The sequence below is a fragment of the Vicugna pacos genome, chromosome 31 (genome assembly GCF_048564905.1).
Source record: "Vicugna pacos chromosome 31, VicPac4, whole genome shotgun sequence".
NCBI classification, from domain to species: Eukaryota; Metazoa; Chordata; class Mammalia; order Artiodactyla; family Camelidae; genus Vicugna; species Vicugna pacos.
The window spans coordinates 9,734,631-9,751,262 of NC_133017.1; the positions used below are offsets into that span (position 1 = coordinate 9,734,631).

General features: G+C 59.7%; 1 protein-coding gene across 1 annotated transcript in view; it reads right to left on the reverse strand.

Moving 5' to 3' along the window:
- Positions 1 to 485: 485 nt before the first annotated feature.
- The window catches only part of LOC140690598 (uncharacterized), a 49,704-nt gene continuing 33,557 nt past the window's right edge, over positions 486 to 16,632 (reverse strand). Inside the window, exons 7-10 of the mRNA XM_072952466.1 lie at positions 15,596 to 15,919; positions 7,440 to 7,763; positions 527 to 900; positions 486 to 495 (exon numbers count right to left, since the gene is read on the reverse strand). Of these exons, the coding sequence (XP_072808567.1) occupies positions 486 to 495; positions 527 to 900; positions 7,440 to 7,763; positions 15,596 to 15,919 (1,032 nt within the window). The remainder of the gene's footprint in view (positions 496 to 526; positions 901 to 7,439; positions 7,764 to 15,595; positions 15,920 to 16,632) is intronic.

The following is a 16,632-nucleotide window of genomic DNA, read 5'->3' on the forward strand; positions in this document are numbered from 1 at the left end:
GGTGCGGGTGTGTAGGTGAGGGAGGGCGGAGGGCTGGGCCACACAGGGAGGCATTCCCAAAGTCTGCTGTTGGGACCAGAACAAAGACGGGCCTCAGACCACCTGTCTGGAAGAATTCAGTCACAGAACAAGTGCCTGTGGGCACTTGCTCGGTGGGAGCTGTCTGCAAAGCTCTGGGAAGATTTCTGTCCTTGAAAAGGCACGTGGAAAGGGAGCCATGTGGGTACCTTTTTCCAGGTTGTGCCTGAGCACAACCACTAGACTTAAAGCTCTCTCCACATCCAACAGTTACAGGTCCAGAGCAGGCAGGGGCAGGGGAAGACGCCAGAGAACAAAAACAGGACCACCAGGGTCCAGCAGGAGAACGCGAACTCCCTCCAGCTGCTCCTGCTGAACATGAAGATCCTGCTGCTCCAACTGCATATGAAGAGCCTGCCATTCCTGCTGATCTAGCTGCTCCTGAAGAGCCCGCCGTTCCTGCTGATCTAGCCGCTCCTGAAGAGCCCGTTGCTCCTGAAGAGCCTGCCGCTCCTGCTGATCTAGCCGCTCCTGAAGAGCCTGCCTCTCCTGAAGAGCCTGCCTCTCCTGCTGATCTAGCCGCTCCTGAAGAGCCCACGGCTCCTGAAGAGCCTGCCATTCCTGAAGAGCCCGCCGCTCCTGAAGCGCCTGCCGTTCCTGCTGATCTAGACACTCCTGAAGAGCCCGCCATTCCTGCTGATCTAGCCGCTCCTGAAGAACCTGCCGTTCCTGCTGATCTAGCCGATCCTGAAGAGCCTGCAGCTCCTGAAGAGCCTGCCGCTCCTGCTGATCTTGCCACTCCTGAAGAGCCTGCAGCTCCTGCTGATCTTGCCACTCCTGAAGAGCCTGCAGCTCCTGCTGATCTTGCCACTCCTGAAGAGCCTGCTGCTCCTGCTGATCTTGCTGCTCCTGAGAAGCCTGCAGTTCCTGCACCTGCACCTGGGCCGCTGGGCAGTGGAGAACCATTTTAGGCATCATCACCCACTAGGGCTGTGCCCCTCTGCACCCTCCTACACCTTCTCCAAAATCCCACCATAAATCCCCTCCCCTACCCGAAGTTGACTTCCCTACCCCTGAATTTGCTTTTGTTTTGTTTTTCTTTAGTTTAGGTTATTTGTTTTACATCATTTATGGCATCCTATATTTTTCAATTTTCCACCTCCTTTAATAAAATACAGATTTTTTTCCCTTTTAAATTGTGCATTTCAGGAACATTAAGTGCATTCCCATGCTGTCCGACCATCACTATCATGTAGTTTTATGCTCTTTACGCTATTTATGCCTGTGAAGTACATCCCACCACGGCCTCAAACCCCTCCTCTGGACACTCCTGGGCATGCACACTCCTGGGCCTGCACACTCCTGGATCTGTACACTCCTGGGCCTTCCCTGGCATGGGCCTTCTCTGGCCCTGGCTTGCACACTACTGGGCCTGCACACTCCTGGATTGCACACTCATGGGCCTGCACACTCCAGGACATGCACAATCTTGAGCCTGAACACACCTGGACCTGTATAATCCTGATTTTGCACACTCCTGGGCCTGAACACTACTGGGCCTGCACACTGCCCGAACTGCACACTCATGGGTCTGCACACAACAGGACCTGCACAATCTTGGGCATTAACACACCTTGGCCTGTATACACCTGATTCTGTACACTCCAGGGCCTGAAAAATGCTGGGCCTCACAGCCCTGGGCATGCATACTCCTGGGTCTGCACACTCCAGGGTCTGTACCCTCCTGGGCCTGCCATGGCCTGGGCCTGCACATACCTGGGCCTGCACACTCCTGGGACTGCACAATGTTGGGCCTGCACACACCTGGATCTGTACACTCCTGGGCCTTCCCTGCATGGGCCTTCTCCGGCCTATGCTTGCACACTGTTGGGCCCGCACACACCTGGATTGCACACTCATAGGCCTGCACACTCCAAGACATGCACAATGTTTAGCCTGAACACACCTGGGCCTGTATAATCCTGATTTTGCACACTCCTGGGCCTGAACACTGCTGGGCTGCACAGCCCAAGGCCTGTACAATCTTGGGCCTGCACAATCCTGTCTCTGCACACTGCGGAGTCTGCACACGCCTTGGCCTGCACACTCCAGGACCTACACCCTCCTTGGCCTGCACACACCTTTGTCTGCACACTCCTGGGCCTGCAATCTTCAGGACCTGCACACTCCTGGGACAGCAGACACCTGGGCCTTCATACTCCTGGACCTGCGAACACTCGGGCCTGCATGAACCTGGGCTTGTACACTCCTGGGCCTGCAAACTTCAGGACCACCACACTCCTGGGACAGCAGACACCTGGGCCTTCATACTCCTGGACCTGCGCACACTTGGTCCTGCATAAACCTGGGCTTGTACACTCCTGGGCCTGCTCCCATCTATGCCTGCACAATCCTAGCCCTGTTCACACCTGTGCCGGCACACTCCTGGGCCTGCACACTCCTGTCTCTGCACACTCCAGTGTCTGCACACTCCTGGTCCTGCACACTCCTGGGCCTGTACACTCCTCTGTCTGCCCACTCCTGGGCCTGCCCTCTCCTGGGTCCGCACAAATCCTCGTGTGCACATTCCAGAGCCTGCAAACTCCTGGGCCTTCCCTCTCCTGGGCCTGCCCCCTATTCGGCCGGCCCTCTCCAGGACCTGCACATTCTTGGGCCTTCACACTACTGGGCCTGCTCCCACTTGTGCCTGCACACACCTGGCACTGCACACTCCTCGGCCTGCTCCCTCCTGTGCCTGCACACTCCTGGGCATGCACACTCCTGGGCCTGCACACTCCTGGATCTGTACACTCCTGGGCCTTCCCTGCATGGGCCTTCTCTGGCCTAGGCTTGCACACTGTTGGGCCCGCACACACCTGGATTGCACACTCATAGGCCTGCACACTCCAAGACATGCACAATATTTAGCCTGAACACACCTGGGCCTGTATAATCCTGATTTTGCACACTCCTGGGCCTGAACACTGCTGGGCTGCACAGCCCAAGGCCTGTACAATCTTGGGCCTGCACAATCCTGTCTCTGCACACTGCGGAGTCTGCACACGCCTTGGCCTGCACACTCCTGGGCCTGTACACTCCAGGACCTACACCCTCCTTGGCCTGCACACACCTTTGTCTGCACACTCCTGGGCCTGCAATCTTCAGGACCTGCACACTCCTGGGACAGCAGACACCTGGGCCTTCATACTCCTGGACCTGCGAACACTCGGGCCTGCATGAACCTGGGCTTGTACACTCCTGGGCCTGCAAACTTCAGGACCTGCACACTCCTGGGACAGCAGACACCTGGGCCTTCATACTCCTGGACCTGCGAACACTCGGGCCTGCATGAACCTGGGCTTGTACACTCCTGGGCCTGCAAACTTCAGGACCTGCACACTCCTGGGACAGCAGACACCTGGGCCTTCATACTCCTGGACCTGCGCACACTTGGACCTGCATAAACCTGGGCTTGTACACTCCTGGGCCTGCTCCCATCTATGCCTGCACACTCCTAGCCCTGTTCCCACCTGTGCCGGCACACTCCTGGGCCTGCACACTCCTGTCTCTGCACACTCCAGTGTCTGCACACTCCTGGTCCTGCACACTCCTGGGCCTGTACACTCCTCTGTCTGCTCACTCCTGGGCCTGCCCTCTCCTGGGTCCGCACAAATCCTCGTGTGCACATTCCAGAGCCTGCAAACTCCTGGGCCTTCCCTCTCCTGGGCCTGCCCCCTATTCGGCCGGCCCTCTCCAGGACCTGCACATTCTTGGGCCTTCACACTACTGGGCCTGCTCCCACTTGTGCCTGCACACACCTGGGACTGCACCCTCCTCGGCCTACTCCCTCTTGTGCGTGCACAGTCCTGCGCATGCACACTCCTGGGCCAGCACAATCCTGGATGTGTACACTCCTGGGCCTTCCCTGGCATGGGCCTTCTCTGGCCTGGGCTTGCACACTACTGGACCCGCACACTCCTTGATTGCACACTCATGGGCCTGCACACTCCAGGACAGGCACAATCTTGAGCCTGAACACACCTGGGCCTGTATACTCCTGATTCTGCACACTCCTGGGCCTGAACACTGCTGGGACTCACAGCCCTGGGCATGCATACTCCTGGGCCTGCACACTCCAGGGTCTGTACCCTCTTAGGCCTGCCCTGGCCTGGGCCTGCACCCTCCTTGGCCTGCACACTCCTCTGTCTGCACATTCCTGGGCCTGCACAAGGTTGGGCCTGCACACACCTGGGCCTGTATACTCCTGGATCTGCACACTCCTGTGACTGATCCCTCCTGTGTCTGCACACTCCTGGGCCTGCACACTGCTGGGCCTGCCCTCTCCTGGGCCCGCACAATCCCTCGAGTGCACACTCTGGGCCTGCACACTCATGGGCCTGCACACCCCTGGATATGTACACTCCTGGGCCTTCCCTGGTATGGGCCTTCTCTGGCCCTGGCTTGCACACTACTGGGCCCGCACACTCCTGGATTGCACACTCATGGGCCTGCACACTCCAGGACATGCACAATCTTGAGCCTGAACACACCTGGGCCTGTATACTCCTGATTTTGCACACTCCTGGGCCTGGACACTGCTAGGCCTGCACAGCCCTAACCTGTACAGTCCTGGGCCTGCACACCCCTGTGTCTGCACACTCCGGAGTCTGCACACGCCTGGGGCTGCACACTCCTGGGCCTGTACACTCCTGGGCCTACACACTCCTGGGGGTGCTCACTGCTTGGCCTGCACACTCCTGGGCCTGCACATTCGAGGGCCTGTCCTCTCCAGGGCCTGCACTCTCCTGGGACTGCACACACCTGGGCCTGCATGCTCCTGGACCTGCGCACACCTGGGCCTGCACAAACCTGGGCTTCTACACTCCTGGGCCTGCACACTCCTGTACATGCTCACTCCTGGGACTGTATAATCCTGGGCAAGCACAGTCTTGACCTACACACCCCTGGCCATGCCCTATCCCGGGCCAGCCCCCACTTCGGCCGACCCTCTCATGGACCAGCACACTCCTGGCGCTGCACACTCCAGGGCCTGCTCGCATCTGTCCCTACACACTCCTTCGTCTGCAAACTCCTGGGCCTGCTCCCTCCTGTACCTACACACTCCTGGGCCTGCACATTCCAGGGCATGCCCTCTCCTGGGCCTGCACACTCCAAGGACTGCACACACCTGGGCCTGCTCACTCCTGTGACCGCATACTCCTCGGCCTACAAACTCCTTGTCCTGCACACTCCTTGGCCTGCCCCATTTGGCCCTGCCCTCTCCTGTGATGGCCCTCACCTTTCCTGCACTCTCCGGGGCCTGAACACTACTGGCCCTGCACACTCCTGGGCCTGCACACTTCTGTCCCTGCACACTCCTAGGCCTGCCCTCTCCTGGGCCCACACAATGCCTCGTCTGCACAGTCCTGGGCCTGCACACTCCTTGGCCTGCACACCAGCCCTCTGTGGGGCCCTTCCTTTGCTGAGTCTGTGCATGAGCTCCCTGTGATGCCAGCCCGCAGAGGTGACAGGTGCAGTAGGTGTTTGTGGTTCTAGAGACATGATGGCTTTCCTAGGAAGCCGGGTCCAGAATGATCCCCACTGCGCCGATGGGGGATTGGGGAGACCCTGAGAAGCAGGTGGCTTGTCCAGGGTGACAGCACTGCTGGCGGGGGAGCTGGGTCTGAAGCCAGCTGTGTCATCAGAGCTGTGACCCTGGCTGCATCCAGGCCTCCCCAGGGCTATAGGAGGGGCCGTGTTGGTGTCACTGGGTGGACATGGCATGGGGTGGGAAGTGAGCCATCAGCAGCCCAGAGAGGCCCTTGGGGAGCTTTGTGTAAGGAGGAAGCTTGGGGAAGGGGACCCCAGGAAGTGACCTCACTTCCCTGGCAACAGAGCCCAACAGAACTTGGGACCCAGGTCACCAGGCACCCGCTGTGTAGAGAAGGACACTTCTCAACCTACTTGGCTGGTGAACTCAGCTCAGCTCAGACATGTTTTGTTGCATCCCAAGATCCCGAGGTCGCGGCCCCCGGAAAGCCCGCAGCAACGGCCTTTGCCAACAGTGCCGACAGTGGGTCGGGTCTCACCCCAGGCGCCTCTGGCCTTTTGGCCAGAGGGACCGAAAGGTAACACAGGGAGGCCCAGGGCAGGCCCGCCCAGGCCGGGCCACCACTCAGACCCCACCCGGGTGGCCCCACAGCCCCTTCCTGACTGGTGGCGGTGGGGCAGTCATGTTGGGGGGGTCCTGCCTCAAGCAAGAGCAGGCTGAGGAAGGGTCAGAGGCCTGGGGGGCCGATCACGTCACCAACCTGGGCCCAAGCGGGCTGGCTGGGATGTGGAGAACCGGGGCAGGGCCCTGCTGCCCGAGGTGGCGCCCATGCCCTAGGGTGTGTCTCTTGCCTCCCGGGTGACTGAGATGACCAAGGTCCCAGTCTGATCAGGCAGCAGACGGTCGAGTGGGGCAGAAGCAGGAGTGGTCCTGGCCAGGCAGGGCTCTGAGACCTGCGGGCCGGGCCGGCTGCCGGTCACTGTCATTGCAGAGCCAGACACCGCAGGATCCGGGGAACCAGGACACTCATGCCAGCTCCCCAAGTGAGGGGCTGGTGTGCCACACTGTGGAAGGCCAGCACAGGCTCCGGAAGAGTCTGGGTATGAAGGGCTCCCCACCACCACGGCCTCCTGCCCAGACGTCGCCCAGGTCTCTCCCCAGGATCTTGCCCAGGGCTGAGGGGCAGCTCAGCACCCCCGGCTCTGACCTGGAGCACCGGGCCCACCACCCGGGGATTCAGGTAGAGGGCCAGGAGCCCCCCGAAGCACAGCCCAAAGGTGAGAAGGGCAGGGCCGGTGCGGGTGTGTAGGTGAGGGAGGGCGGAGGGCTGGGCCACACAGGGAGGCATTCCCAAAGTCTGCTGTTGGGACCAGAACAAAGACGGGCCTCAGACCACCTGTCTGGAAGAATTCAGTCACAGAACAAGTGCCTGTGGGCACTTGCTCGGTGGGAGCTGTCTGCAAAGCTCTGGGAAGATTTCTGTCCTTGAAAAGGCACGTGGAAAGGGAGCCATGTGGGTACCTTTTTCCAGGTTGTGCCTGAGCACAACCACTAGACTTAAAGCTCTCTCCACGTCCAACAGTTACAGGTCCAGAGCAGGCAGGGGCAGGGGAAGACGCCAGAGAACAAAAACAGGACCACCAGGGTCCAGCAGGAGAACGCGAACTCCCTCCAGCTGCTCCTGCTGAACATGAAGATCCTGCTGCTCCAACTGCATATGAAGAGCCTGCCATTCCTGCTGATCTAGCTGCTCCTGAAGAGCCCGCCGTTCCTGCTGATCTAGCCGCTCCTGAAGAGCCCGCTGCTCCTGAAGAGCCTGCCGCTCCTGCTGATCTAGCCGCTCCTGAAGAGCCTGCCTCTCCTGAAGAGCCTGCCTCTCCTGCTGATCTAGCCGCTCCTGAAGAGCCCACGGCTCCTGAAGAGCCTGCCATTCCTGAAGAGCCCGCCGCTCCTGAAGCGCCTGCCGTTCCTGCTGATCTAGACACTCCTGAAGAGCCCGCCATTCCTGCTGATCTAGCCGCTCCTGAAGAACCTGCCGTTCCTGCTGATCTAGCCGATCCTGAAGAGCCTGCAGCTCCTGAAGAGCCTGCCGCTCCTGCTGATCTTGCCACTCCTGAAGAGCCTGCAGCTCCTGCTGATCTTGCCACTCCTGAAGAGCCTGCAGCTCCTGCTGATCTTGCCACTCCTGAAGAGCCTGCTGCTCCTGCTGATCTTGCTGCTCCTGAGAAGCCTGCAGTTCCTGCACCTGCACCTGGGCCGCTGGGCAGTGGAGAACCATTTTAGGCATCATCACCCACTAGGGCTGTGCCCCTCTGCACCCTCCTACACCTTCTCCAAAATCCCACCATAAATCCCCTCCCCTACCCGAAGTTGACTTCCCTACCCCTGAATTTGCTTTTGTTTTGTTTTTCTTTAGTTTAGGTTATTTGTTTTACATCATTTATGGCATCCTATATTTTTCAATTTTCCACCTCCTTTAATAAAATACAGATTTTTTTCCCTTTTAAATTGTGCATTTCAGGAACATTAAGTGCATTCCCATGCTGTCCGACCATCACTATCATGTAGTTTTATGCTCTTTACGCTATTTATGCCTGTGAAGTACATCCCACCACGGCCTCAAACCCCTCCTCTGGACACTCCTGGGCATGCACACTCCTGGGCCTGCACACTCCTGGATCTGTACACTCCTGGGCCTTCCCTGGCATGGGCCTTCTCTGGCCCTGGCTTGCACACTACTGGGCCTGCACACTCCTGGATTGCACACTCATGGGCCTGCACACTCCAGGACATGCACAATCTTGAGCCTGAACACACCTGGACCTGTATACTCCTGATTTTGCACACTCCTGGGCCTGAACACTACTGGGCCTGCACACTGCTCGAACTGCACACTCATGGGTCTGCACACAACAGGACCTGCACAATCTTGGGCATTAACACACCTTGGCCTGTATACACCTGATTCTGTACACTCCAGGGCCTGAAAAATGCTGGGCCTCACAGCCCTGGGCATGCATACTCCTGGGTCTGCACACTCCAGGGTCTGTACCCTCCTGGGCCTGCCATGGCCTGGGCCTGCACATACCTGGGCCTGCACACTCCTGGGACTGCACAATGTTGGGCCTGCACACACCTGGGCCGGCACACTCCTGGACCTGCACACTCCTGTGACTGATCCCTACTGTGTCAGCACACTCCTGGGCCTGCAAACTTCAGGACCTGCACACTCCTGGGACAGCAGACACCTGGGCCTTCACACTCCTGGACCTGCGCACACTTGGACCTGCATAAACCTGGGCTTGTACACTCCTGGGCCTGCTCCCATCTATGCCTGCACACTCCTAGCCCTGTTCCCACCTGTGCCGGCACACTCCTGGGCCTGCACACTCCTGTCTCTGCACACTCCAGTGTCTGCACACCCCTGGTCCTGCACACTCCTGGGCCTGTACACTCCTCTGTCTGCTCACTCCTGGGCCTGCCCTCTCCTGGGTCCGCACAAATCCTCGTGTGCACATTCCAGAGCCTGCAAACTCCTGGGCCTTCCCTCTCCTGGGCCTGCCCCCTATTCGGCCGGCCCTCTCCAGGACCTGCACATTCTTGGGCCTTCACACTATTGGGCCTGCTCCCACTTGTGCCTGCACACACCTGGCACTGCACACTCCTCGGCCTGCTCCCTCCTGTGCCTGCACACTCCTGGGCATGCACACTCCTGGGCCTGCACACTCCTGGATCTGTACACTCCTGGGCCTTCCCTGCATGGGCCTTCTCTGGCCTAGGCTTGCACACTGTTGGGCCCCCACACACCTGGATTGAACACTCATAGGCCTGCACACTCCAAGACATGCACAATGTTTAGCCTGAACACACCTGGGCCTGTATAATCCTGATTTTGCACACTCCTGGGCCTCAAAAATGCTGGGCTGCACAGCCCAAGGCCTGTACAATCTTGGGCCTGCACAATCCTGTCTCTGCACACTGCGGAGTCTGCACACACCTTGGCCTGCACACTCCTGGGCCTGTACACTCCAGGACCTACACCCTCCTTGGCCTACACACACCTTTGTCTGCACACTCCTGGGCCTGCAATCTTCAGGACCTGCACACTCCTGGGAGAGCAGACACCTGGGCCTTCATACTCCTGGACCTGCGAACACTCGGGCCTGCATGAACCTGGGCTTGTACACTCCTGGGCCTGCAAACTTCAGGACCTGCACACTCCTGGGACAGCAGACACCTGGGCCTTCATACTCCTGGACCTGCGAACACTCGGGCCTGCATGAACCTGGGCTTGTACACTCCTGGGCCTGCAAACTTCAGGACCTGCACACTCCTGGGACAGCAGACACCTGGGCCTTCATACTCCTGGACCTGCGCACACTTGGACCTGCATAAACCTGGGCTTGTACACTCCTGGGCCTGCTCCTATCTATGCCTGCACACTCCTAGCCCTGTTCCCACCTGTGCCGGCACACTCCTGGGCCTGCACACTCCTGTCTCTGCACACTCCAGTGTCTGCACACTCCTGGTCCTGCACACTCCTGGGCCTGTACACTCCTCTGTCTGCTCACTCCTGGGCCTGCCCTCCCCTGGGTCCGCACAAATCCTCGTGTGCACATTCCAGAGCCTGCAAACTCCTGGGCCTTCCCTCTCCTGGGCCTGCCCCCTATTCGGCCGGCCCTCTCCAGGACCTGCACATTCTTGGGCCTTCACACTACTGGGCCTGCTCCCACTTGTGCCTGCACACACCTGGCACTGCACACTCCTCGGCCTGCTCCCTCCTGTGCCTGCACACTCCTGGGCATGCACACTCCTGGGCCTGCACACTCCTGGATCTGTACACTCCTGGGCCTTCCCTGCATGGGCCTTCTCTGGCCTAGGCTTGCACACTGTTGGGCCCGCACACACCTGGATTGCACACTCATAGGCCTGCACACTCCAAGACATGCACAATGTTTAGCCTGAACACACCTGGGCCTGTATAATCCTGATTTTGCACACTCCTGGGCCTGAACACTGCTGGGCTGCACAGCCCAAGGCCTGTACAATCTTGGGCCTGCGCAATCCTGTCTCTGCACACTGCGGAGTCTGCACTCGCCTTGGCCTGCACACTCCTGGGCCTGTACACTCCAGGACCTACACCCTCCTTGGCCTGCACACACCTTTGTCTGCACACTCCTGGGCCTGCAATCTTCAGGACCTGCACATTTCTGGGACAGCAGACATCTGGGCCTTCATACTCCTGGACCTGCGAACACTCGGGCCTGCATGAACCTGGGCTTGTACACTCCTGGGCCTGTAAAGTTCAGGACCTGCACACTCCTGGGACAGCAGACACCTAGGCCTTCACACTCCTGGACCTGCGCACACTTGGACCTGCATAAACCTGGGCTTGTACACTACTGGGCCTGCACCCACTTGTGCCTGCACACACCTGGCACTGCACACTCCTCGGCCTGCTCCCTCCTGTGCCTGCACACTCCTGGGCATGCACACTCCTGGGCCTGCACACTCCTGGATCTGTACACTCCTGGGCCTTCCGTGCATGGGCCTTCTCTGGCCTAGGCTTGCACACTGTTGGGCCCGCACACACCTGGATTGCACACTCATAGGCCTGCACACTCCAAGACATGCACAATGTTTAGCCTGAACACACCTGGGCCTGTATAATCCTGATTTTGCACACTCCTGGGCCTGAACACTGCTGGGCTGCACAGCCCAAGGCCTGTACAATCTTGGGCCTGCACAATCCTGTCTCTGCACACTGCGGAGTCTGCACACACCTTGGCCTGCACACTCCTGGGCCTGTACACTCCAGGACCTACACCCTCCTTGGCCTGCACACACCTTTGTCTGCACACTCCTGGGCCTGCAATCTTCAGGACCTGCACACTCCTGGGACAGCAGACACCTGGGCCTTCATACTCCTGGACCTGCGAACACTCGGGCCTGCGTGAACCTGGGCTTGTACACTCCTGGGCCTGCAAACTTCAGGACCTGCAGACTCCTGGGACAGCAGACACCTGGGCCTTCATACTCCTGGACCTGCGCACACTTGGACCTGCATAAACCTGGGCTTGTACACTCCTGGGCCTGCTCCCATCTATGCCTGCACACTCCTAGCCCTGTTCCCACCTGTGCCGGCACACTCCTGGGCCTGCACACTCCTGTCTCTGCACACTCCAGTGTCTGCACACTCCTGGTCCTGCACACTCCTGGGCCTGTACACTCCTCTGTCTGCTCACTCCTGGGCCTGCCCTCTCCTGGGTCCGCACAAATCCTCGTGTGCACATTCCAGAGCCTGCAAACTCCTGGGCCTTCCCTCTCCTGGGCCTGCCCCCTATTCGGCCGGCCCTCTCCAGGACCTGCACATTCTTGGGCCTTCACACTACTGGGCCTGCTCCCACTTGTGCCTGCACACACCTGGGACTGCACCCTCCTCGGCCTGCTCCCTCTTGTGCGTGCACCGTCCTGCGCATGCACACTCCTGGGCCAGCACAATCCTGGATCTGTACACTCCTGGGCCTTCCCTGGCATGGGCCTTCTCTGGCCTGGGCTTGCACACTACTGGACCCGCACACTCCTTGATTGCACACTCATGGGCCTGCACACTCCAGGACAGGCACAATCTTGAGCCTGAACACACCTGGGCCTGTATACTCCTGATTCTGCACACTCCTGGGCCTGAACACTGCTGGGACTCACAGCCCTGGGCATGCATACTCCTGGGCCTGCACACTCCAGGGTCTGTACCCTCTTAGGCCTGCCCTGGCCTGGGCCTGCACCCTCCTTGGCCTGCACACTCCTCTGTCTGCACATTCCTGGGCCTGCACAAGGTTGGGCCTGCACACACCTGGGCCTGTATACTCCTGGATCTGCACACTCCTGTGACTGATCCCTCCTGTGTCTGCACACTCCTGGGCCTGCACACTGCTGGGCCTGCCCTCTCCTGGGCCCGCACAATCCCTCGAGTGCACACTCTGGGCCTGCACACTCATGGGCCTGCACACCCCTGGATATGTACACTCCTGGGCCTTCCCTGGTATGGGCCTTCTCTGGCCCTGGCTTGCACACTACTGGGCCCGCACACTCCTGGATTGCACACTCATGGGCCTGCACACTCCAGGACATGCACAATCTTGAGCCTGAACACACCTGGGCCTGTATACTCCTGATTTTGCACACTCCTGGGCCTGGACACTGCTAGGCCTGCACAGCCCTAACCTGTACAGTCCTGGGCCTGCACACCCCTGTGTCTGCACACTCCGGAGTCTGCACACGCCTGGGGCTGCACACTCCTGGCCCTGTACACTCCTGGGCCTACACACTCCTGGGGGTGCTCACTGCTTGGCCTGCACACTCCTGGGCCTGCACATTCGAGGGCCTGTCCTCTCCAGGGCCTGCACTCTCCTGGGACTGCACACACCTGGGCCTGCATGCTCCTGGACCTGCGCACACCTGGGCCTGCACAAACCTGGGCTTCTACACTCCTGGGCCTGCACACTCCTGTACATGCTCACTCCTGGGACTGTATAATCCTGGGCAAGCACAGTCTTGACCTACACACCCCTGGCCATGCCCTATCCCGGGCCAGCCCCCACTTCGGCCGACCCTCTCATGGACCAGCACACTCCTGGCGCTGCACACTCCAGGGCCTGCTCGCATCTGTCCCTACACACTCCTTCGTCTGCAAACTCCTGGGCCTGCTCCCTCCTGTACCTACACACTCCTGGGCCTGCACATTCCAGGGCATGCCCTCTCCTGGGCCTGCACACTCCAAGGACTGCACACACCTGGGCCTGCTCACTCCTGTGACCGCATACTCCTCGGCCTACAAACTCCTTGTCCTGCACACTCCTTGGCCTGCCCCATTTGGCCCTGCCCTCTCCTGTGATGGCCCTCACCTTTCCTGCACTCTCCGGGGCCTGAACACTACTGGCCCTGCACACTCCTGGGCCTGCACACTTCTGTCCCTGCACACTCCTAGGCCTGCCCTCTCCTGGGCCCACACAATGCCTCGTCTGCACAGTCCTGGGCCTGCACACTCCTTGGCCTGCACACCAGCCCTCTGTGGGGCCCTTCCTTTGCTGAGTCTGTGCATGAGCTCCCTGTGATGCCAGCCCGCAGAGGTGACAGGTGCAGTAGGTGTTTGTGGTTCTAGAGACATGATGGCTTTCCTAGGAAGCCGGGTCCAGAATGATCCCCACTGCGCCGATGGGGGATTGGGGAGACCCTGAGAAGCAGGTGGCTTGTCCAGGGTGACAGCACTGCTGGCGGGGGAGCTGGGTCTGAAGCCAGCTGTGTCATCAGAGCTGTGACCCTGGCTGCATCCAGGCCTCCCCAGGGCTATAGGAGGGGCCGTGTTGGTGTCACTGGGTGGACATGGCATGGGGTGGGAAGTGAGCCATCAGCAGCCCAGAGAGGCCCTTGGGGAGCTTTGTGTAAGGAGGAAGCTTGGGGAAGGGGACCCCAGGAAGTGACCTCACTTCCCTGGCAACAGAGCCCAACAGAACTTGGGACCCAGGTCACCAGGCACCCGCTGTGTAGAGAAGGACACTTCTCAACCTACTTGGCTGGTGAACTCAGCTCAGCTCAGACATGTTTTGTTGCATCCCAAGATCCCGAGGTCGCGGCCCCCGGAAAGCCCGCAGCAACGGCCTTTGCCAACAGTGCCGACAGTGGGTCGGGTCTCACCCCAGGCGCCTCTGGCCTTTTGGCCAGAGGGACCGAAAGGTAACACAGGGAGGCCCAGGGCAGGCCCGCCCAGGCCAGGCCACCACTCAGACCCCACCCGGGTGGCCCCACAGCCCCTTCCTGACTGGTGGCGGTGGGGCAGTCATGTTGGGGGGGTCCTGCCTCAAGCAAGAGCAGGCTGAGGAAGGGTCAGAGGCCTGGGGGGCCGATCACGTCACCAACCTGGGTCCAAGCGGGCTGGCTGGGATGTGGAGAACCGGGGCAGGGCCCTGCTGCCCGAGGTGGCGCCCATGCCCTAGGGTGTGTCTCTTGCCTCCCGGGTGACTGAGATGACCAAGGTCCCAGTCTGATCAGGCAGCAGACGGTCGAGTGGGGCAGAAGCAGGAGTGGTCCTGGCCAGGCAGGGCTCTGAGACCTGCGGGCCGGGCCGGCTGCCGGTCACTGTCATTGCAGAGCCGGACACCGCAGGATCCGGGGAACCAGGACACTCATGCCAGCTCCCCAAGTGAGGGGCTGGTGTGCCACACTGTGGAAGGCCAGCACAGGCTCCGGAAGAGTCTGGGTATGAAGGGCTCCCCACCACCACGGCCTCCTGCCCAGACGTCGCCCAGGTCTCTCCCCAGGATCTTGCCCAGGGCTGAGGGGCAGCTCAGCACCCCCGGCTCTGACCTGGAGCACCGGGCCCACCACCCGGGGATTCAGGTAGAGGGCCAGGAGCCCCCCGAAGCACAGCCCAAAGGTGAGAAGGGCAGGGCCGGTGCGGGTGTGTAGGTGAGGGAGGGCGGAGGGCTGGGCCACACAGGGAGGCATTCCCAAAGTCTGCTGTTGGGACCAGAACAAAGACGGGCCTCAGACCACCTGTCTGGAAGAATTCAGTCACAGAACAAGTGCCTGTGGGCACTTGCTCGGTGGGAGCTGTCTGCAAAGCTCTGGGAAGATTTCTGTCCTTGAAAAGGCACGTGGAAAGGGAGCCATGTGGGTACCTTTTTCCAGGTTGTGCCTGAGCACAACCACTAGACTTAAAGCTCTCTCCACGTCCAACAGTTACAGGTCCAGAGCAGGCAGGGGCAGGGGAAGACGCCAGAGAACAAAAACAGGACCACCAGGGTCCAGCAGGAGAACGCGAACTCCCTCCAGCTGCTCCTGCTGAACATGAAGATCCTGCTGCTCCAACTGCATATGAAGAGCCTGCCATTCCTGCTGATCTAGCTGCTCCTGAAGAGCCCGCCGTTCCTGCTGATCTAGCCGCTCCTGAAGAGCCCGCTGCTCCTGAAGAGCCTGCCGCTCCTGCTGATCTAGCCGCTCCTGAAGAGCCTGCCTCTCCTGAAGAGCCTGCCTCTCCTGCTGATCTAGCCGCTCCTGAAGAGCCCACGGCTCCTGAAGAGCCTGCCATTCCTGAAGAGCCCGCCGCTCCTGAAGCGCCTGCCGTTCCTGCTGATCTAGACACTCCTGAAGAGCCCGCCATTCCTGCTGATCTAGCCGCTCCTGAAGAACCTGCCGTTCCTGCTGATCTAGCCGATCCTGAAGAGCCTGCAGCTCCTGAAGAGCCTGCCGCTCCTGCTGATCTTGCCACTCCTGAAGAGCCTGCAGCTCCTGCTGATCTTGCCACTCCTGAAGAGCCTGCAGCTCCTGCTGATCTTGCCACTCCTGAAGAGCCTGCTGCTCCTGCTGATCTTGCTGCTCCTGAGAAGCCTGCAGTTCCTGCACCTGCACCTGGGCCGCTGGGCAGTGGAGAACCATTTTAGGCATCATCACCCACTAGGGCTGTGCCCCTCTGCACCCTCCTACACCTTCTCCAAAATCCCACCATAAATCCCCTCCCCTACCCGAAGTTGACTTCCCTACCCCTGAATTTGCTTTTGTTTTGTTTTTCTTTAGTTTAGGTTATTTGTTTTACATCATTTATGGCATCCTATATTTTTCAATTTTCCACCTCCTTTAATAAAATACAGATTTTTTTCCCTTTTAAATTGTGCATTTCAGGAACATTAAGTGCATTCCCATGCTGTCCGACCATCACTATCATGTAGTTTTATGCTCTTTACGCTATTTATGCCTGTGAAGTACATCCCACCACGGCCTCAAACCCCTCCTCTGGACACTCCTGGGCATGCACACTCCTGGGCCTGCACACTCCTGGATCTGTACACTCCTGGGCCTTCCCTGGCATGGGCCTTCTCTGGCCCTGGCTTGCACACTACTGGGCCTGCACACTCCTGGATTGCACACTCATGGGCCTGCACACTCCAGGACATGCACAATCTTGAGCCTGAACACACCTGGACCTGTATACTCCTGATTTTGCACACTCCTGGGCCTGAACACTACTGGGCCTGCACACTGCTCGAACTGCACACTCATGGGTCTGC